Source organism: Scyliorhinus canicula, chromosome 18 (genome assembly GCF_902713615.1).
Source record: "Scyliorhinus canicula chromosome 18, sScyCan1.1, whole genome shotgun sequence".
Classification (NCBI taxonomy): domain Eukaryota; kingdom Metazoa; phylum Chordata; class Chondrichthyes; order Carcharhiniformes; family Scyliorhinidae; genus Scyliorhinus; species Scyliorhinus canicula.
The window spans coordinates 75,924,576-75,946,879 of NC_052163.1; the positions used below are offsets into that span (position 1 = coordinate 75,924,576).

The window sequence follows — 22,304 nt, forward strand, 5'->3', positions numbered from 1 at the left end:
CTGTTAGGTAGAATGTTTTAGGATTTGACCCAGTGACAAAGAAGGAACAGCAATATATTTCTCAGTCAAGATGGTGTTTGACTTGGAGGGAAACCTGCAGTTGGTGGTATCTGCAGAACGTGCAGACTCCGCACAGACAGTGACCCAAGCCGGGAATCAAACCCGGGTCCCTGGTGCTGTGAAACAAAAGTGCTAACCACTATGCTACCGTGCCGCCCCTTTTGTATTTGGATTTCCAAAAGGCATTTGGTAAAGGGTTACATAAAAAGTTACTGCGCAAGATAAGAAATCATTATGTTGGAGGTTGATATATTAGCGTGGCTGGAAGATTGGTTAACGCAAAACAGAGAGTTAGGATAAATGGGTCATTTTTTAAAAATTCATTTCCAAGATGTGGGCTTCGCTGACTGAAGTGAAGATTTTACAGATTGGAAGACATTTTAAATCAATGGGATGGCACTTGAGTTGAGGACACTGTCAGCAGATGGGTCCAGATCCCTACTGTTGTCTAACTTTATCCTTCACATCTGGATCACCGTCGCCTGCTGCACTTGGCCACATTTTCGCACTTCTCTCTGCACTTTAATCTAATCATAATCTTTATTATTGTCACAAGTAGGCTTACATTAACACTGCATTGAAGTTACTGTGAAAATAAACCTGCCTTAATTATTTACATATACTCTGGGTCTCTCTTAAGTCTCTAAAACTCACATTCTTCCTTTAAGACAATCCTACCTATCTGACCAAACTTTTGGTACTAGGCATATTATCTATCTCCCTATGCGGTTTGCCCAATACTTTGTTTTATAACGATTCTGTGAAATGCCTTCGAACATGTCATTCCATCCAAGCAGCTATATAGCTGTCAGTTGTTGTCCTGTGTTTCCATTGCGTCTCCTTATCTCAAATTATTGCCCTTTCTTCCCAAACAGTTTACAGCTCATTCTATTCCTCACATACCTGGTCTATCCCCCCTCCCTTTCCCTCACTCTGTGGTGTAATATATTCCTGTTCTGATCAAGTGCTATTCCTGAATCAATAAAATTCTTCCTTTGCTTAAAGCTGTTGCCTGACCTGCTGAGTGTTTCCTGCTTTTTCTGTGTTCACATTTGACATCTATTTACCTGAGAAAGCAGCAAATGACTGCAGATGCTGGAATCTGAAACAATAACAGAAAATACTGGACAATCTCAGCCTCTGTGGAGAGAGAAGGGAGCTAACGTTTCGAGTCTGGATGATTCTTTGTCAAAGCTTTGACAAAGAGTCATCTATTAACCTGAGCTTGCTTTGACAATAAAACGACAAATCATTCAATTACTTTTACAGGTATTCAAATATCTGGTAAATTAGTGAATCTTCTATTCTCAGGTCCCTGGGCTCAATATTCAGTAAATTAAATCATGGAGTGCTGTTAACAGGTGCGCCTACACACCCTTATCCACAAGGGGCCATAAAGCTGTTTTTGCTGATCTATTATTGTTGTGCTGTACAATAAATCGGAGTTAACACAACAGCGCTGAACACTTCTGACTTGAACATGGCAAGCGGTTTAGCCCAGGAGGCTTTAGGAGAGGAATTAACTTGTGCTATTTGCCTGGAGATTTATACAGACCCTGTCATACTCGATTGCAAACACAGTTTCTGTCGATCCTGCATTGAAGAAGGCTGGAATGATGTGGCAGCTCCTTATTGCTGTCCGGAATGTAGGGCAGAGTACAAGGACAGGCCCGAACTGGAGAGGAACTTCAAACTGGCAAATATCGTCCAGAAATACCTGGCTCTGGAGGTCTCTCAGGATGCTGTTCTGTGTAACTACTGCACCGAGAAACTGCGGCCAGCCGTGAAAACCTGCCTAAAATGTGAAGCCTCGATGTGCCCTGAGCATCTGAGACATCACACCGAGAGCACGGTGTTTAAAAACCATCTTCTTGTAGATCCCACTGCAGACGTGTCCCGGTGGAAATGCACAGAGCACCAGGAGCTGCTGAAGATTTACTGCAAGGATGATAAAGTGTGTGTGTGCACCCTCTGCACTCTGATCGGGAAACACAAGGACCATCGCTGTGGCAGCATCAGTGAAGGGGAGAAGGAACTGAGGGTAAGTGTGTGATACTTGCTGAATATCAGGGTGTGTGCCAGGCTGTGAGTAAGATGGAGTGCCACCTCTCCTATATTCATCATTTTAATTTGCTGCTTTGTAACCAGATAAACTCTAATTAAATCAGTGTCAGTTGTGTAACTTGGCATTGTGCCAAGGGTGGGATCAGTCCAACGCAATAATTCATTACTGAATTAAAAATGGATATTGGTTATTTAATTGTAGCTCAGGTTACTTTTCCTTTAATGTCTGATTTATATTCTACTCCCGTCAATCAATCAGTGCCAGGCAGTGAATTTTGGGGAAATTACAGCAGGACTATAGTATTTTGAAATGTTGAAGACAGAATCATTGGCAATGGAGAGACTGACGTGTAGGGTGTAGGGTGATGAGGACACACATCAACTCTGGATCTAATACTTGCTGTCATTGACCTAGAGCTGGCGATGCTGGAGTTAGCTTGAGAAATGTCCTATTCACTAATTCACTGTTTTCAGATTTGACAGCATTTGTTTTAAATAACGAGTATTGGTGCAAACATTGCAGCTAAAGCTGAATACTGTGGATGCTGAAACAAAATAAAAACAGAGAATGTTCAGCAGGTCAGTCAGCAACTGTGGAGAAACAGAGGGCTGGATTCTCCGATTGCTGACGTCGAAACCGGGGGCAGCGTTGTTTTTCCGTCCTCCTCCAAAACAGCGTCATCATTGAGTACGCCGCACGCCATTGGGATAGCCTCAGGAAGTCACCTGAAGGCCCTCCCTTGATGCTCAGCCCCCGATGTGCCGACTTCTCAATGGCGCGGGTCACTTGTGGTCTGAATTTCGTCAACCTCGCATGGTGGCTGCGGACTGTGTCCAGCGCCGCCACAGTCGGGGGTGTGGGGGGGGGTAGTCGTTCCGCTAGCCGGGGGGGGGCTTCGGCAGGAATTGGGGTGGTCTGGGGTTGGCAAGGGTTTACAGGGGGGCACTATCTGGTAGGCCAGTCCGCGCACATCCGGCGCCATGTTGGACGGCGGGACCGCTGCAGGTCACGGACTCGGCAATTCTCCATCCGTATCTGAAGGGAAAGCTGGGGGCTTTACGTGGTGCGGCTACTAGTCCCCCACTGGGCGGAGCATCGGTGCAGGGGCGGGGCTGACTTTTTGGTCGAAATTCCTTTTTTTAAATTTAGAGTACCCAATAAATTCTTTCCAATTAAGGGGCAATGTAGCGTGGCCAATCCACCTACCCTGCACATCTTTGGGTTGTGGGGGTGAAACCCATGCAAACACGGGGAGAACGTGCAAACTCCACACGGACAGTGACCCAGAGCTGGGAATCGAACCTGGGACCTCAGTGCCGTGAGATAGCAGTGCTAACCCACTGCACCACCGTACTGCCCTTTTGGTTATAATACTAAACACATGCTCCGGGCATAGTCTCAAAATCGTAGAATCTAACCCACGGTCAATGTTTCAGGTGGAGGGAATTTCGTTATTGGTCTCTGATTACCAGCATTTTCTGTTATTTTATCTTACATTTTGTCAGCAGCAGAAAATAATGCCGAGGTTCTGTAAGAGTGGTGAGGATGATTGAAGATACAGTAAAGCAACAGAGATTAGGACAGGACGAGGATCAAGTTGGTCAGGATTTGAGGGAGCTGCTTAAAGGGAGAGATTTCAGAGTGTGAAATCCAGGTGACTGCAGGCACAGCCTTCGATGAGGCAAAGAAGAGGGATTGAAGAAGGCATCAGAATCAGAGGAATGGAGTAGAGCTGGAGGATGTTTTTAAAAAAATTTAGAGTACCCAATTCATTTTTTCCAATTAAAGGACAATTTAGCGTGACCAATTCACCTACCCCACACATCTTTGGGTTGTGGGGGCGAAACCCAAGCAAACACATGGAGAATGTGCAAACTCCACACGGACAGTGACTCAGGGCCGGGAGCGAACCTGGGACCTCAGTGCCGTGAGGCAGCAGTGCTTCACACTATTTTTTCACACAATGATTTACTTTGAGAAGTGCCCTTCTGACCTAGTAATAGCTCACACAGCCATGAGATGGATTGGTTTGGAACATAGGAACTGGAGCAGGCCATTCAGCCCCTCCAGCCTGTCCCGCCATTCAATGAGATCATGGCTGATCTGTGACCTAACTCCATGAACGTGCGTTTGGCCCACATCCCTTAATACCTTTGCTGAACAAAAATGTATCTATCTCAATTTTAAATTTCACCACTGTTCCAGCTTCAACTGCTGTTTGTGGCAGAGAGTTGTTTTGATCGTTTTGACTAAGGGAGAAATGTTGGCCATGTCATGAGAACACTTTGCTCTTTGGTGCTGTGGGGGTCTTGAACATCCAACTGAATCATCTGAAAAGGAGACAAAGCAGCAGTGATTCAGGAAACTTTGCTCAGTGCCTGGCTAGTATGGGCCCACAACTCCCACAACATTCTGACCCAGAGGTCAAAGTAAACCCAGGCCAAGCTGAATTCACCTGTGTATTGACACCATGTCTGGTGTCTGATCCCGTTCCCTACTAAAAGTTGTTTTCTATTGAAGGAAATCCCGTGACTCTAAGATCCAGACTGACAAGTCCACAGATAATTTTTTTAAATAAATTTAGCGTATTTGAGCTTATTCATAGTTCATAAAGAAGCTTGATGCACTTTTAACTCTTTCACCCAAATAAATCTATACTTCTGTTTCAACAAACTAAAACATGCAAAGCATTAATCCATGAAGTAGCTGACCAACTCACTGCCTATCCCCTCTCCAATATATGCAGTATTGTGTTTGCAAACTTGGCCGCTGGCTACCTAGGAAGTCAAACCCTTACTTCTAGGCCCTTTCCCTCATTTGTAATCCCTTCATGACGATGAACAGATATTTTAAAATTAACCTCAACAGAAATCTTTCCAATTTCGGAAGATATTTCGGGGCAAATACCATGGATGGGCAGAGGTTTGGATCGCGATGTGTGATCGGGTGTTCAAACCCTTTTGGCGGGTGAACAAATTTGTAAAAGAGGTTGCTAACAGCGGGGGGCTACTGTATTTCACACATTTCATATATATATTATTTTATACATGTTGATACAATTTCCCCCTTACCGGTTCTTTTATTTAAGATAAATCTAGAGTACTCAATTATTTTTCTCAGGGCAGCACGGTGGTGCAGTGGTTAGCACTGGGACTACGGCGCTGAGGACCCGGGTTCAAATCCTGGCCCTGGGTCACTGTCCGTGTGGAGTTTGCATATTCTCCCTGTGTCTGTGTGGGTTTCACCCCCATAACCCAAAGAAGTGCAGGTTAGGTGGATTGGCCACGCTAAATTGCCCCTTAATTGGAAAAAAAATAATTGGGTACTCTAAAAAAAATTTTTTAAAACAAACAAAAAAATAATTTTCTCAATTGAGGGACAATTTAGCGCGGCCAAACCACCGACTATGCACACCTTTGGGTTGTAGGGGGTGAGGCCCACGCAGACATGCGGAGAATGTGCAGACTCCACATGGACAGTGACCCAGGGCCAAGATCGAACCCAGGTCCTCAGCACCGTGAGGCAGCAATGCTAACCATTGGGCCAGCGTGCCACCTTAAGTCCACAGATACTGACTGGTCCTTCATTTCTGTGCAATTCAGGTGATCTGCTATCCCCTCCTTGCCTGTTTTCTCAAAGTATTTGAAATTGCCCAATTATGCTTTGCACTATCACCTGTTGTGTGGATTCCTCCTATAGTTTTGGTAACATTTCCCCTTTTCACATCATTCTTCAGTTTTGTTCAATGGTGAATGTTATTATTGTGAGCTGTAAGTGAGATGGTTTTCTTCTTGCACTTTGTTTTGGTCACTTTGTCTTTTTTAGAGCAATTTGAAAATGGTGTGAGCATCGTCTGCACACAAGCTTGATCATCATAATGTTTTCAATTTCTCCAATGCTCTTACTTTAGAATCACTTGCAACATCAGCTCCTGAAGATCCAAAATAATGTTGAAGCCGTTCAATTAGCTCTGAGTGATCTCCACAAAGAGAAGAAGAATGCACAGGTAGGAGGAGCCTGTCAAACATATTCGCACGGATAAAAGATTGGTCAGCTGACAGCAAACAGCGATGACAGATAAATGGGTCTTTTTCAGGCTGGTAAGCTGTGACAAGTGGAGTGCCACAAGAATCAGGGATCTACAATGATGATTTGGATGAAGCGACCAAATGCATGGTAGCTAAATTTATTGATGACACCAAGATAGGTAGGAAAATAAGTTGTCTGGAGGAAGTAAGCAAAGGGATAGAGACAGGGGGCGAAATTCTCCGACCCCCCGCAGGGTCGGAGAATCGCCCGGGGCCGGTGAAAATCCCGCCTCCGCCGTGGCAGAAATTCTCCACCACCCGGGAATTAGCGGGGGCGGGAATCACGCCCCGCCGATCGGCGAGCCCCCTGCGGCGATTCTCCGGCCCGCAATGGGCCGAAGTCCCGCCGCTGAGACGCCAATCCCACGCCGTGGTTTGAACCACCTCTGGTGGCGGCGGGATCGGCAGCGCGAGCGGGCCCCCGGGGTCTTGGGGGGGCGCGGGGCGATCGGACCTCGGGGGGTGCCCCCACGGTAGCCAGGCCCGCGATCGGGGCCCACCGATCGGCGGGCGGGCCAGTGCTTTGGGGGCACTCTTTTTCTTCCGCCGCCGCCACGGCCTCCACCATGGCGGAGGCGGAAGAGAATCCCCCAGCGCGCATGCGCCGGTGGTGATGTCAGCGGCAGCTGACACACTGGCACATGCGCGAACCGGCGAAGGCCTTTCGGCCAGCCCCGGCGCTGGGCGGCGGGTGTCAAAGGCTGTTGGCGCAGGTTTTGGCGCCAGTCGGCGTGGTGCCAACCGCTCTGGCGCGGGCCTAGCTCCTCAATGTGAGGGCTTGGCCCCTAAAGGTGCAGAGAATTCCGCACCTTTGGGGAGGCCCGACGCCAGAGTGGTTGGCGCCACTCCGCTATGCCGGAACCCCCCGCCCCGCCGGGTAGGGGAGAATCCCGCCCAGGTTAAGTGAGTGGGGGAAAATGTGGTAGGTAGAGTATAATGTGGAAAAATGTGAACTTGTCCACTTTGGCAGGAAGAATAGGAATGTAACATATGAAAAAATTAAATGAAATGAAAATCGCTTGTCACGAGTAGGCTTCAATGAAGTTACTGTGAAAAGCCCCTAGTCGCCACATTCCGGCGCCTGTCCGGGGAGGCTGGTACGGGAATCGAACTGTGCTGCTGGCCTGCTTGGCCAGTGATTTAGCCCAGTGAGCTAAATGGGAGAAATTGCAGAACTCTGAGGTACAGAGGGATCTGGGTATCCTGGTACATGAATCACAAAAAGCTAGTATGTGGGTACAGCAAGTGATTAGGATGGCAAATGGAATGTTGACATTTATTACAAGGGGAATGTAAGGATGTTTTACTGCAGTTATACAGGGCCTTGGCGAGACCACATCTGGAGTTACTTTGTACCGTTTTGGCCTTATTTGGAAATAATAAAAGATATAATTGCTTTAGAAGTAGTTCAGAGAAAATTCACTCAACTCATTCCTGGGATGAGGGGCTCATCTTATTAAGAACGATAAAGGAGGCTGAGCCCATACCCACTGAAGTTTAGAAGAATGAGAGGTGATCTTATTCAAACGTATAAGATCCTGAGGGGATTTGACAGGGTAGGTACTGGGCAGATGTTTCCACTCGTCTCCATTTAAGACAGAGATGAGAAATGTTTTCTCTCAGAGGGTTGTTAGTCTGTGGAATTGTCTTCCCCAGAGTGTAGTGGATGCTGAATCATTGAATTTATTCCAGGCAGAGCCAAACAGATTTTTGATAGCAGTAAGAAGTCTTTCTTTTTTAACAAACAATTTTTATTGAGGTTTTTTTGGCATTGTAAACAGTTACAGATTACAGAAATATGCAAACATCAACGTAAAACCAGCACTTCAACCAAATTATAATGCACATATCCGCTCCTCTCCCATAGACACTACATGCCTATTTATCTCTCCTCCTCTACTCTGATCTCCCCCCCCCCCCTCCCCGGCTGACGTTCACTCTCCCGCGAAGAAGTCGATGAATGGTTGCCACCTACGGGCGAACCCCAGTACAGATCCCCTCAAGGCGAACTTGATTTTTTCCATACTCAGAAAACTTGACATGTCCGAAAGCCATAGTTCGGTCTTCGGGGGTTTTGAGTCCCTCCATGCCAGCAGTATTCGTCGCCGGGCTATCAGGGAAGCAAAGGCCAGAACATCGGCCTCTTTCTCCTCCTGGACTCCCGGGTCTTCCAAAACCCCGAAAATTGCCACCTCTGGACTCATCACCACCATCGTTTTCAGCACCCGGGCCATGACCCCCGCAAATCCCTCCCAGTACCCCCTCAGCTTAGGGCATGCCCAAAACATGTGAACGTAGTTCGCTGGTCCTCCTGCGCATCTAGCGCACTTGTCCTCTATCTGAAAGAATTTGCTCACCCGAGCCATCGTCATGTGGGCCCGGTGAACGACCTTAAACTGAATCAGGCCGAGCCTGGCACATGTTGCAGTTGAGTTTACCCTTCTCAGGGCTTCCGCCCATACCCCGTCCTCCAACTCCCCGCCGAGTTCCTCCTCCCATTTGAGTTTCAGCTCCTCCGTCTGGGACTCTTCCCCCTTCATGAAGCAGTAAGAAGTCTTACAACACCAGGTTAAAGTCCAACATGTTTGCTTCAAACACTAGCTTTCGGAGCACTGCTCCGAAAGCTAGTGTTTGAAACAAACATAGAACAGTACAGCACAGAACAGGCCCTTCGGCCCTCGATGTTGTGCCGAGCAATGATCACCCTACTTAAACCCACGTAACCCGTATACCCGTAACCCAACAATCCCCCCATTAACCTTACACTACGGGCAATTTAGCATGGCCAATCCACCTAACCCGCACATCTTTGGACTGTGGGAGGAAACCGGAGCACCCGGAGGAAACCCACGCACACACGGGGAGGACGTGCAGACTCCACACAGATAGTGATCCAGCCGGGAATCGAACCTGGGACCCTGGAGCTGTGAAGCATTGATGCTAACCACCATGCTACCGTGTTGGACTTTAACCTGGTGTTGTAAGACTTCTTACTGTGCTCACTCCAGTCCAACGCCGGAATCTCCACATCAGATTTTTGATAGACAAGGGAGTGAAGGGTTATGGGGGGAGGCAGAGGACAAAATGGAATTGAGGCACAACCCAATCCACCATAATCTTATTGAATGGTGGGACAAACTCAAAGGGTTGAATTGATATCAAGAAACGGCTGGAGAGAGCAGAATAGGAGCAGGAGTAGGCCATCAGCCCCTTAGATCTGTTCACCATTCAATAAGATCATAGCCGATCTGATTGTGACCTTAACTCCACTTTCCTTCCAATTCCAATTCTCTTCTTGCACCTACTGATGCACTAAGGCAGAGGTTGGATTGGATTGGATTGGATTTATTTATTGTCACGTGTACCGAGGTACAGTGAAAAGTATTTTTCTGCAAGCAGCTCAACAGATCATACAGTACATGGGAAGAAAAGGTAATTAAACAAAATTCAAGAAAATACAAGAAAATACATAATAGGGCAACACAAGATATACAATGTAACTACATAAGCATTGGCATCAGATGAAGCACACAGGATGTAGTGTTAATGAGGTCAGTCAATAAGAGGGTCATTTAGGAGCCTGGTGACAGTGGGGAAGAAGCTGTTTTTGAGTCTGTTCGTGCGTGTTCTCAGACTTCTGTATCTCCTGCCCGATGGAAGAAGTTGGAAAAGTGAGTAAGCCGGGTGGGAAGGGCCCTTGATTATGCTGCCCGCTTTCCCCCGGCAGCGGGAGGTGTAGATGGAGTCCATGGATGGGAGGCAGGTTCGTGTGATGGACTGGGCGGTATTCACGACTCTCTGAAGTTTCTTGCGGTCCTGGTCCGAGCAGTTGCCATACCAGGCTGTGATGCAGCCCGATAGGATGCTTTGAGGGAGAGATTGTTGTCGTTACACCACTCCACCAGATTCTCTATCTCCCTCCTGTATTCTGACTCGTCGTTATTCGAGATCCGGCCCACTATGGTTGTATCGTCAGCAAACTTGTAGATGGAGTTGGAACCAAGTTTTGCCACGCAGTCGTGTGTGTACAGGGAGTAGAGTAGGGGGCTAAGTACGCAGCCTTGCGGGGCACCAGTATTGAGGACTATTGTGGAGGAGGTGTTGGTGTTCATTCTTACTGATTGTGGTCTGTTGGTCAGAAAATCGAGGATCCAGTTGCAGAGTGGAGAGCCAAGTCCTAGGTTTTGGAGCTTTGATATGAGCTTGGCTGGGATTATGGTGTTGAAGGCGGAGCTGTAGTCAATAAATATGAGTCTGATGTAGGAGTCCTTGTTTTCGAGATGCTCTAGGGATGAGTGTAGGGCCAGGGAAATGGCGTCTGATGTGGACCGGATGCGACGGTATGCGAATTGAAGTGGGTCAAGGCGTTCCGGGAGTATGGAGGTGATGCGCTTCATGATCAACCTCTCGAAGCACTTCATTACAACTGACGTCAGGGCCACCGGGCGGTAGTCATTGAGGCACGTTGCCTGGTTCTTCTTTGGTACCGGTATGATGGTGATCTTCTTGAAGCAGGTGGGGACCTCGGAGTGGAGTAGGGATAGGTTAAAGATGTCTGTGAATACCTCTGCCAGCTGGTCTGCGCAGGCTCTGAGTGCACGACCAGGGATCCCGTCCGGGCCCGTCGTCTTCCGCGGGTTCACTTTCAGGAAGGCCGATCTGACTTCGGAAACTGTGATGGTGGGTATGGGTGAATTATGGGCTGCTGGGGCACTCGACAGTGGATTGGTGGTTATCTGCTCGAACCGAGCATAGAATGTATTACGTTCATCCGGGAGGGGTGCGCTGCTGCCAGAGATACTGCTCGGCTTCGCTTTGTAGCCCATTGTGTCGTTTAGTCCTTGCCACAACCGACAAGAGTCTGTCTGTGACTCTAGCTTAGTTTGATATTCTCTCTTGGCATCTCGGATGGCTTTGAGGAGGTCGTACCTGGATTTCTTGTATAGGACAGGGTCATCTGCCTTGAACGCATCAGATCGGTCCTTCAGTAGGGAGTCAATCTCGCGGTTGAGCCATGAAGGTCCTAACCAACAGGGGGCCCAGCAGGTCCGCATATTTCTTATAGAATTCAACCGGGAACCCATCCGGTCCCGGCGCCTTCCCCGACTGCAGATGGCCAATCCCACTGACCAGCTCCTGAGAAGGTGACGTTTGAGTTGAGGGGGCCGAAGGAGGGGTTCTACAATTCTTAGGGTTTGTTTATCATGCACTGCCCATGTCAAGTTTGCACATTCCCCCAGTGTTTGCGTGGGTTTCGTCCCCACAACCTAAAAGATGTGCTGGCTAGGCAGATTGGCCACGGTAAATTGCCTCTTAATTGGAAAAAATAAATTGGATACTCTAAATTTAAGAAAAATATTGATGGGGTTGTTCTGTTGTTGTTTTCTTTCTTCGCATGGTGAAAAATGATGAAAATATGGTGAATAAAAATATTTTTTTAAAAAAGGATTGCATAGTTTTCTCTGTGTCTCATTTTTGCAACAATGAGGTGAAGTGACCAGTGCTTGTTGGTAACAAAATTCCTTCTGCATTTCAAGAGCGTGAAGAAAATAGTACAGGTGAAAATCAAAACAAAATATGAGACACTGAGGAAGCACATTGACAAGGAGGAGAGGAGAGCCCTGCGCTATCTGGAGAGTGAACAGAGTCGTTTGACGACAGAGATCGATGTCAAGATCTGCGAGCTGGAAAAGAAAGTGAAAGATTTTGAAAAATCATTTACTGATCTCAGTGACCTTCTGAAGCACAATGAAGATTTTGTGTTTATACAGGTAATGCTGCACCTCCTTCAAAGTTCTCAGTAACAGTGGAGTATGTGAGCAGTCTTGGTCACCTAGACTGTATACAGATCTGGAATATCAGGATTTAAGGTTGAGCAGTTTGGATAGCCAAACTAATGATGCAGGAGGATGGGAACCGATGCAGGAAGTTGGAAGGTAGTAAAACAGGGATAGAAGCAAAAGGAAATAAGGGGGAAAGTGCAAGGCAGAGAAGACATAGTCAAAAATCAAAAAGGGTGACAGTACAAGGTACTGTAACTGAGGGGAGCTCAGTGAATAGGCCCAGTAATACTAAAAGGAATAAAACTGGAGATGTTAAGATTTAAAACAGAGGTAAAAAACCAACATAAGTTTACTTTCCCTGAATGCTCGTAGTATTCGGAAGAAAGTAAATGAGTTGATGGCGCAAATCATCATGAATGACTATGATTTAGTGGCCATTACTGAAACATGGTTAAAGGATGGTCATGACTGGGAGTTAAATATCCGAGGGTATCAAACTATTCGGAAGGACAGAGTGGATGGTAAGGGAGGTGGTGTAGCTCTGTTATTTAAGGATGACATCCAGGCAATAGTAAGGGATAACATCGGTGCTATGGAGGATAAGGTTGAATCCATTTGGGTGGAAATCAGAAATAGTACGGTAAAAAAGTCACTGATAGGAGTAGTCTATTGGCCACCAAATAGTAACATTATGGTGGGGCAGGCAATAAACAAAGAAATAACTGATGCATGTAGAAATGGTTCAGCAGTTATCATGGGGGATTTTAATCTACATGTCGATTGGTTTAACCAGGTCGGTCAAGGCAACCTTGAGGAGGAGTTTACAGAATGTATCCGCGATAGTTTCCTAGAACAGTATGTAATGGAACCTACGAGGGAACAAGCGGTCCTAGATCTGGTCCTGTGTAATGAGACAGGATTGATTCATGATCTCATAGTTAGGGATCCTCTCGGAAGGAGCGATCACAATATGGTGGAATTTAAAATACGGATGGCGGGTGAGAAGGTAAAATCAAATACTAGTGTTTTGTGTTTAAACAAAGGAGATTACAATGGGATGAGAGAAGAACTAGTAAGGTAGACTGGGAGCAAAGACTTTATGGTGGAACAGTTGAGGAACAGTGGAGAACTTTCCAAGCGATTTTTCACAGTGCTCAGCAAAGGTTTATACCAACAAAAAGGAAGGACGGTAGAAAGAGGGAAAATCGACCGTGGATATCTAAGCAAATAAAGGAGATTATCAAATTGAAGGAAAAAGCATACAAAGTGGCAAAGATTGGTGGGAGACTAGAGGACTGGGAAATCTTTAGGGGGCAACAGAAAGCTACTAAAAAAGCTATAAAGAAGAGTAAGATAGAATATGAGAGTAAACTTGCTCAGAATATAAAAACAGTCAGTAAAAGTTTCTACAAATATATCAAACAAAAAAGAGTGGCTAAGGTTGGTCCTTTAGAGGATGAGAAGGGGGTTTTAATAATGGGAGATGAGGAAATGGCTGAGGAACTGAACAGGTTTTTTGGGTTTGTCTTCACAGTGGAAGACACAAATAACATGCCAGCGACTGATAGAAATGAGGCTATGACAGGTGAGGACCTTGAGAGGATTGTTATCACTAAGGAGGTAGTGATGGGCAAGCTAATGGGGTTAAAGGTAGACAAGTCTCCTGGCCCTGATGGAATACATCCCAGAGTGCTAAAAGAGATGGCTAGGGAAATTGCAGATGCACTAGTGATGATTTACCAAAATTCACTAGACTCTGGGGTGGTCCTGGTGGATTGGAAATTAGCAAACGTGACACCACTGTTTAAAAAAGGAGGTAGGCAGAGAGCGGGAAATTATAGGCCAGTGAGCTTAACTTCGGTAGTAGGGAAGATGCTGGAATCTATCATCAAGGAAGAAATAGCGAGGCATCTGGATAGAAATTGTCCCATTGGGCAGACGCAGCATGGGTTCATAACGGGCAGGTCGTGCCTAACTAATTTAGTGGAATTTTTTGAGGACATTACCAGTGCAGTAGATAACGGGGAGCCAATGGATGTGGTGTATCTGGATTTCCAGAAAGCCTTTGACAAGGTGCCACACAAAAGGTTGCTGCATAAGATAAAGATGCATGGCATTAAGGGTAAAGTAGTAGCATGGATAGAGGATTGGTTAATTAATAGAAAGCAAAGAGTGGGGATTAATGGGTGTTTCTCTGGTTGGCAATCAGTAGCTAGTGGTGTCCCTCAGGGATCCGTGTTGGGCCCACAATTGTTCACAATTTACATAGATGATTTGGAGTTGGGGACCAAGGACAATGTGTCCAAGTTTGCAGAAGACACTAAGATGAGTGGTAAAGCAAAAAGTGCAGAGGATACTGGAAATCTGCAGAGGGATTTGGATAGGTTCAGTGAATGGGCTAGGGTCTGGCAGATGGAATACAATGTTGACAAATGTGAGGTTACCCATTTTGGTAGGAATAACAGCAAACAGGATTATTATTTAAATGATAAAATATTAAAGCATGCTGCTGTGCAGAGAGACCTGGGTGTGCTAGTGCATGAGTCACAGAAAGTTGGTTTACAGGTGCAACAGGTGATTAAGGAGGCAAATGGAATTTGTCCTTCATTGCTAGAGGGCTGGAGTTTAAGACTAGGGAGGTTATGCTGCAATTGTATAAGGTGTTAGTGAGGCCACACCTGGAGTATTGTGTTCAGTTTTGGTCTCCTTATTTGAGAAAGGACGTACTGGCACTGGAGGGTGTGCAGAGGAGATTCACTAGGTTAATCCCAGAGCTGAAGGGGTTGGATTACGAGGAGAGGTTGAGTAGACTGGGACTGTACTCATTGGAATTTAGAAGGATGAGGGGAGATCTTATAGAAACATTTAAAATTATGAAGGGAATAGATAGGATAGATGCGGGCAGGTTGTTTCCACTGGCGGGTGAAAGCAGAACTAGGGGGCATAGCCTCAAAATAAGGGGAAGTAGATTTAGGACTGAGTTTAGGAGGAACTTCTTCACCCAAAGGGTTGTGAATCTATGGAATTCCTTGCCCAGTGAAGCAGTTGAGGCTCCTTCATTGAATGTTTTTAAGGTAAAGATAGATAGTTTTTTGAAGAATAAAAGGATTAAAGGTTATGGTGTTCGGGCCGGAAAGTGGAGCTGAGTCCACAAAAGATCATTGAATGGTGGAGCAGGCTTGAGGGGCCAGATGGCTTACTCCTGCTCCTAGTTCTTATTTTCTAATGTTCTTAAACTGAAATTTTCAAGATGTGGAGATGCCGGCATTGCACTGGGGTGAGCACAGTAAGAGGTTTTACAGCACCAGGTTTAAAGTCCAACAGGTTTGTTTCGAACGAGTGCTCCGAAAGCTAGTGATTCGAAACAAACCTGTTGGACTTTAACCTGGTGTTGTAAAGCTTCTTACTGTGAAGTTCTCAGGATTATGAACAGGACAAACAAATTTATTTGGGCAAATTGTTCCCTGTGGTAAATGTTCGAATCCCATGGGGCATGAGAATTAGGAAGTTAGCAGGAAGATGAAGTAAATGGGTTTGAGAAATAATGAGATACATTTCTTTTTTTAAAATTTAGAGTACCCAATTCATTTTTTCTAATTAAGGGGCAATTTAGCGCGGCCAATCCACCTAGGCTGCACATATTTGGGTTGTGGGGGCGAAACACATGCAAACCCGGGGAGAATGTGAAAACTCCACACAGAAAGTGACCCAGAGCCGGGATCGAACCTGGGACCTCGGCGCCGTGAGGCAGCAGTACATAGAACATAGAACATACAGCGCAGAAAGAGGCCATTCAGCCCATCGAGTCTGCACCGACCCACTTAAGCCCTCATTTCCGCCCTATCCCTGTAACCCAATAACCCCATCTAATCTTTTTGGTCACTAAGGCCAATTTATCATGGTCAATCCACCTAACCAGTGCTATCCACTGTGCCACTGTGCTGCCCTATGAGATACATGCAGTGAGGAGTAAGGTAGTGGAAACTAATTCATCTTCAATCCCTGAAATTTCTACAGTCTATTAATGAAATGAAATGAAAATCGCTTATTGTCACGTGTAGGCTTCAATGAAGTTACTGTGAAAAGCCCCTAGTCGCCACATTCCAGCGCCTGTCCAGGGAGGCTGGTACGGGAATCGAACCATGCTGCTGGCCTGCTTGGTCTGCTTTAAAAGCCAGCGATTTAGCTGAGTGAGCTAAACCAGCCCCTAGAATATTCACATTTCTAGGTTTGCTCCTTAAATTTTAATTTTTGTTCACGAATAGCAACTGCGATTGTTCTTAGTGGAGAGAGGGTTAAGGATAAATGTATTAGAGATGTTCAAGGTCATGAGGGATTTTGACAGAATAAATAAGGAAACATTTCCATTGACAGGAGATCTGGTAAACAGAAGACACACATTTAAGCTAATTGGTAAAAATAATAATAATCTTTATTCGTGTCACAAGTAGGCCTACGTTAACACTGCAATGAAGTTACTGTGAAAATCCCTTAGTCGCCACACTCTGGTGCCTGTCCGGGTACACAGAGGGAGAATTCAGAATGTCCAACTCAGCTAAGTCTTTCAGGGCCTGTGGGAGGAAACTGGAGCACCCGGAGGAAACCCACGCAGACACGGAGAAAACGTGCAGACTCTGCACAGACAATGACCCAAGCAGGAATCAAACCCGGGTCCCTGGCGCTGTGAAGCAACAGTGCTAACCACTGTGCTACCATGCCACCCCAGTGATGAGAGATTTTTTATGTAGTGAGTTGTGATCTGGAATGCAGCACCTGATAGGGTTGCAGAAGCAGATGCAAGAGTATTGTTTAAAATAAAAGTGAGGGTGACACAGTGACTCAGTGGCTAGCACTGCTGTTCCACGTCACAAGGAGCCGGGTTTGATCCCGACCCTGGGTCACTGTCCGTGTGGAGTTTGCACATTCTCCCCTTGTCTGCGTGGGTCTCGCCCCCACAACCCAAAGATATACAGGGTAGGTGGATTGGCCACGCTAAATTGCTTCTTAATTGGAAAAAATAATTGGGCATTTAAAATTTAAAGAGAATTTAAAAAAAAACATTTTTAAAAAAAAATTGAAAATACACTTCAAATAGACAAAATGTGCAGGCCGACAGGAATAGGGCAAAAGGAGTGGGATTGTTTGGATAGATCTTGTAAAAAGCCAGCAAATGTAAGATGGGTCAAAAGGCTTCTTTCTATGCTGAACTATTCTACGATTCTTTTTGGCAATTCAGTAACTAGAGATGGAGATTGGTGCAACCTCTGGAGTAAAGGGGCTGAATCGACAAATACTTGCTGTAAACAGGAGAATGGAGATAAATGGTAACCAGAGGGCGTAAAGCTGATTCTCTGGCAGTTTTACTAAACCTGCACAAGTTACAGGAGATGGAAAGAATCTCAAGTGAAGGTCAGGGATGTGACATGTTTCTGGGCTGCATATTCGTCAGAAGCACAACATTCTGGTTTTTGACATAAAATAAACATTAATCGATGGTATAGTAAACTTTGGAACATATTTGAATCTCTGGACAGGATATTTGATATAATAAAGATGGTTTTGATGCTGTCATTTACAATGTTTCCAATTCGTTGTTTCATTACAGGGGCTAAATTCGATGGCAGACAGGTAAGGGCCAAATATTTTACATTATTCTCTGTAACAATCTCTGCAATATTTTAATGAATCCAGAATCTACTAAAAGTATATTTTTTAAAGTTCATATTTCTGGTATTTGGTCATCGCTGGTTAGATCAGCATTTATTACCCATTCCGAGTGTATTTAACTCTCCTTCAGGTGTCCTGATTTGCACAAAGTCCCATTAATCCATCACTCCTGTGCTCAGCAACCTACACTGACTCCCATTTAAGCAATGCCTTGATATTTCATATAGTGAGCTATACCGTATCTGTATAGAGAGGAACAGAGTTAATATTTCAGGTCGATGACCTTTCATCTAACATCATTAGAGATAGAACAAAGAACAAAAAAAAGTACAGCACAGGAACAGGCCCTTAGCCCTCCAAGCCTGTACCAACCATGCTGCCCGTCTAAACTAAAATCTTCTACACTTCCGGGGTCCGTATCCCTCTATTCCCATCCTATTCATGTATTTGTCAATCTGCCCCTTAATCGTCACTATCGTCCCTGCTTCCACCACCTCATCCGGAAGCGAGTTCCAGGCACCCACTACCCTCTGTGTAAAAAACTTGCCTCGTACATCTCCTCTAAACCTTGTCCCTCGCACCTAAAACCTATGCCCCCTAGTAATTGACCCCTCTACCCTGGGAAAAAGCCTCTGACTATCCACTCTGTCTATGCCCCTCATAAGTTTGTAGACCTCTATCAGGTCGCCCTCAACCTCCATCGTTCCAGTGAGAACAAACCGAGTTTATTCAACCTCTCCTCATAGCTAATGCCTCCATACCAGGTAACACCCTGGTAAATCTCTTCTGCACCCTCTCAAAAGCCTCCACATCCTTCTTGTAGTGTGGCGACCAGAAATGAACATTATACTCCAAGTGTGGCCTAACTAAGTTTCTATACAGCTGCAACATGACTTGCCAATTTTTATACTCAATGCCCCGGCCAATGAAGGCAAGCATGTCGTATGCCTTCTTGACTACCTTCTCCACCTGTGTTGCCCCTTTCAGTGACCTGTGGACCTGTACACCTAGATCTCTCTGACTGTCGATACTCTTGAGGGTTCTACCATTCACTGTAAACTTACTAATCAGACCAGTTACATTTTCCTCCAAATCATTTATATATACTACAAACAGCAAAGGTCCCAGCACTGATCCCTGCGGAACACCACTAGTCACAGCCCTCCAATCAGAAAAGCACCCTTCCATTGCTACTCTCTGCCTTCTATGACCTAGCCAGTTCTGTATCCATCTTGCCAGCTCACCCCTGATCCCGGGTGACTTCACCTTTTGTACCAGTCTGCCATGAGGTACCTTGTCAAAGGCATTACTGAAGTCCATATAGACAACATCCACTGCCTTACCTGCATCAATCATCTTGATGATCTGGGGCAGCACGGTGGAGCACTGGTTAGCATTGCTGCTTCACGGCGCCAAGGACTCGGGCTCGATCCCGGCTCTGGGTCACTGTCCATGTGGAGTTTGCACATTCTACCCATGTTTGCATGGGTATCACCCCCACAACCCAAAGATGTGCAGGGTAGGTGGATTGGCCACACTAAATTGTCCCTTAATGGGTAAAGAATTCTCAAATCCCTCTATCGCCTCACCCTTCATTGTCTCTTTAATCTCGCCAGAACGACAAACCTCTGGAGATGTCTGTGCTCCTTTCATTCTGGCCACTTGAGTATTCCTGATTTTAATTCTTCTGCCATTGGTGAGCTTGTCTGCAGCTGCCAGGGCCCTCAGCTTTGGTATTCCTTCCCTAAACCTCTCCAACTCGCTCAGCTCCTTTATTTTTTTATTAAATTCAAATTAAGGGGCAATTTAGTGTGGCCAATCCACCTACCCTACACATTTTTGGGTTATGAGGGTGAGACCCACGCAGACACGGGGAGAATGTGCAAACTCCACATGGACAGTGACCTGGGACTGAACCCGGGTCCTTGGCGCCGTGAGGCAGCAGTGTTAACCACTGCGCCATTGAGTCGCCCCTCACTGTCCTCCTTTAAAGCACCATTTAAAACCCAACTCTTTGACTAAGCTTTTTATCACCTGCCCTGATATCATCTTATGTGGATCAGTGTCATAACTTGTTTCATACTGTCAGGTAAAACATCTCTCGGGGGTTTTATATTAAAGGTGCTATATAAATAGAAAGCTATTGTTTTTGTGTGGCCCAGATGTCCAGGTTGTAAAGACCATTCTAGTAACCTGACTACTGGTCCAGCTGTGATAAAATCAAATCACAGATTGCAGGTGAAGCTGCTACTGCTTGATGCTCGTGGGTAGCTGTCTTTCATCTGAGTCAGAGAATTGATTACACACAGTAATCCAGGATGATATTCCCAGTGCAGTACAGAGGAAGCTGTAAACCTGGAAAATGCTGGAAATCCTCAGCAGGTCTGGCAACATCTGTACAGATGAACAGAGTTAATATTTCAGATCGATGACCTTTTGTCTAACATCATTAGAGATGATCTGGGGCAGCACGGTGGAGCACTGGTTAGCGCTGCTGCTTCACGGCGCCAAGGACTCGGGCTCGATCCCGGCTCTGGGTCACTGTCCATGTGGAGTTTGCACATTCTACCCATGTTTGCATGGGTATCACCCCCACAACCCAAAGATGTGCAGGGTAGGTGGATTGGCCACGCTAAATTGTCCCCTAATTGGAAAAAAATTGGGTACTCTAAATTTGTAAAAAAAAGAGAGGATCTGGTCGTGGCAACACGGCTGTTCGTGGGAGCTTGCTGTGCACATATTGATGGCCACATTTCCTACATTTCAACTTTAGTAAAGACAGCGGAGTAAGTTGCGTAAAAATACAGTACTGGTTTATTCACAACAGAAACATACACACACAGGACCCGGTTAGGTTTCACTAGTCCTCTCTCTCTGGAGGCCTGTTCTTGTCAGACCCACCTTATATACAAAGTCCCTGCTCCGTAGTTAATGGGGAAATACATACTCCTCGAGCCACACGGGGACTATTATCAACCCTGTCAAGTGTGCCCTGTGCGGGATACACAAATAGCCATGACCATTTGGATTTGGAAAAAATTAATTTGTTGTAAAGTGCTTTGGGACACCTTGAGATTGTGACAGAGAGACCCTTTGACAAAGAGTCACCTGGACTCAAAATGTTAGCTCTTTACTCTCCCTACAGATGCTGCCAGACCTCTTTTGGTTTCAGATTCCAGCATCCACAGTAATTTGCTTTTACTGAGGTTGTGACAGACTATACAAATACATGTTCTTTTTTCTTGAAGGATGAAGGATGCGTCTGAACCATTCAAAGCACAGGTTCCCACCCCTGATATGGGTATATCTCTTTTGCAAAAGCTGGCAGAATGGGTCCAGCAGCAGTATGTGGCAGTGCCCCAGCCAACCCTGGGCAGGAACTTCCTGGTCAGTATGTGTAAGTATCGATAGGGATGGCTGCACACCTGGGTAAAAGGCACACAATGCCAGTAATGTCACCACTTGTACAGACTCAAAAACAACTTCTTCCCCACTGTCACCAGACTCTTAAATGACCCTCTTATGGACTGACTTCATTAACACTACACCCTGTATGCTTCATCCGATGCCAATGCTTATGTAGTTACATTGTATATCTTGAGTTGCCCTATTATGTATATTCTTGAATTTTGTTTAATTCCCTTTTCTTCCCATGTACTGAATGATCTGTGAGCTGCTTGCAGAAAAATACTGTTCACTGTACCTTGGTACACATTAAACAAATCCAATCCAATTCAATCCAATCCACCTTCTTCAGATATGAACAAAACATTGTTAGGGATGGGGAGTGGTGTGTAGCGGGCAGTTGGAGTTTTAATTGACTGAGATTAAAGAGATTCATGCTCCAGAGTGGAGCCTTATCTACGTATAGGATGTATCAGTGAATGTATGGGTGCTGACAGTGAACAAGCCTCAAAGTGGCTAACATGTACAGTTACTTTATGGTAACTAGATAATACAGTGCTCTGAATCTTAGGGTTTATGCTCACATTGGAAGTCCACTGAATTCCAAGAAAACAAACTGCTTACCACTCATGCTCTTGGGAGAGAAATATTTCAGGATGTAAATATTTGAGTCAGAGTCATTTATGGCACAAAAAGAGGCCATTCGGCCCATCAAGTCGATGTCAGTTCACAACAGTAATCCAGTCAATCCCACTCACTTGTTTAATGTCCGTAACCCTGCAAGTTTATTTAATTAAAGTGTCCATCCAATTTCTTTTTGAAATCATAGATTGTTTCTACTTTCACCTTGTAGGCAGAGAGTTTTAGATCATTGCCACTCATTGCGTAAAAATGTTATTCCTCATTTTCCCCTGCATCTCCTGCCCAGGACCTTAAATTAGTGTAACTCAGATCTTGTACTATAAAATAACGGGAATAGTTTTTTAATCTTGTACACCTCAACCAAATTTCCCTTCCCCCAGAACAACAACCCCAGCTTGTCCAACCTAACCTTGTAACCAAAATCCCCCATCACATTTACCATTCTGGTAAATCTCCTCCGCACCTCTCAAAGATCCTCATATCCTTCCTACAGTGTGGTGACCAGAACTGGACAAAATAGTTTGGGGCCTAACCAGAACTTTATAAAGGTTCAGCATAATTTTCCTGCTTTTGTACCCAATACCTCCGTTTAAG

The 22,304-nt window shown here is 45.5% G+C and overlaps 1 protein-coding gene across 1 annotated transcript in view; it reads left to right on the forward strand.

Moving 5' to 3' along the window:
* The first annotated feature begins 1,540 nt into the window (after positions 1-1,540).
* LOC119953502 (E3 ubiquitin-protein ligase TRIM62-like) overlaps positions 1,541-22,304 on the forward strand; it is a 31,298-nt gene continuing 10,534 nt past the window's right edge. The window contains exons 1-5 of the mRNA XM_038777846.1: positions 1,541-2,101; positions 6,036-6,131; positions 11,751-11,984; positions 17,602-17,624; positions 20,912-21,060. Of these exons, the coding sequence (XP_038633774.1) occupies positions 1,541-2,101; positions 6,036-6,131; positions 11,751-11,984; positions 17,602-17,624; positions 20,912-21,060 (1,063 nt within the window). The remainder of the gene's footprint in view (positions 2,102-6,035; positions 6,132-11,750; positions 11,985-17,601; positions 17,625-20,911; positions 21,061-22,304) is intronic.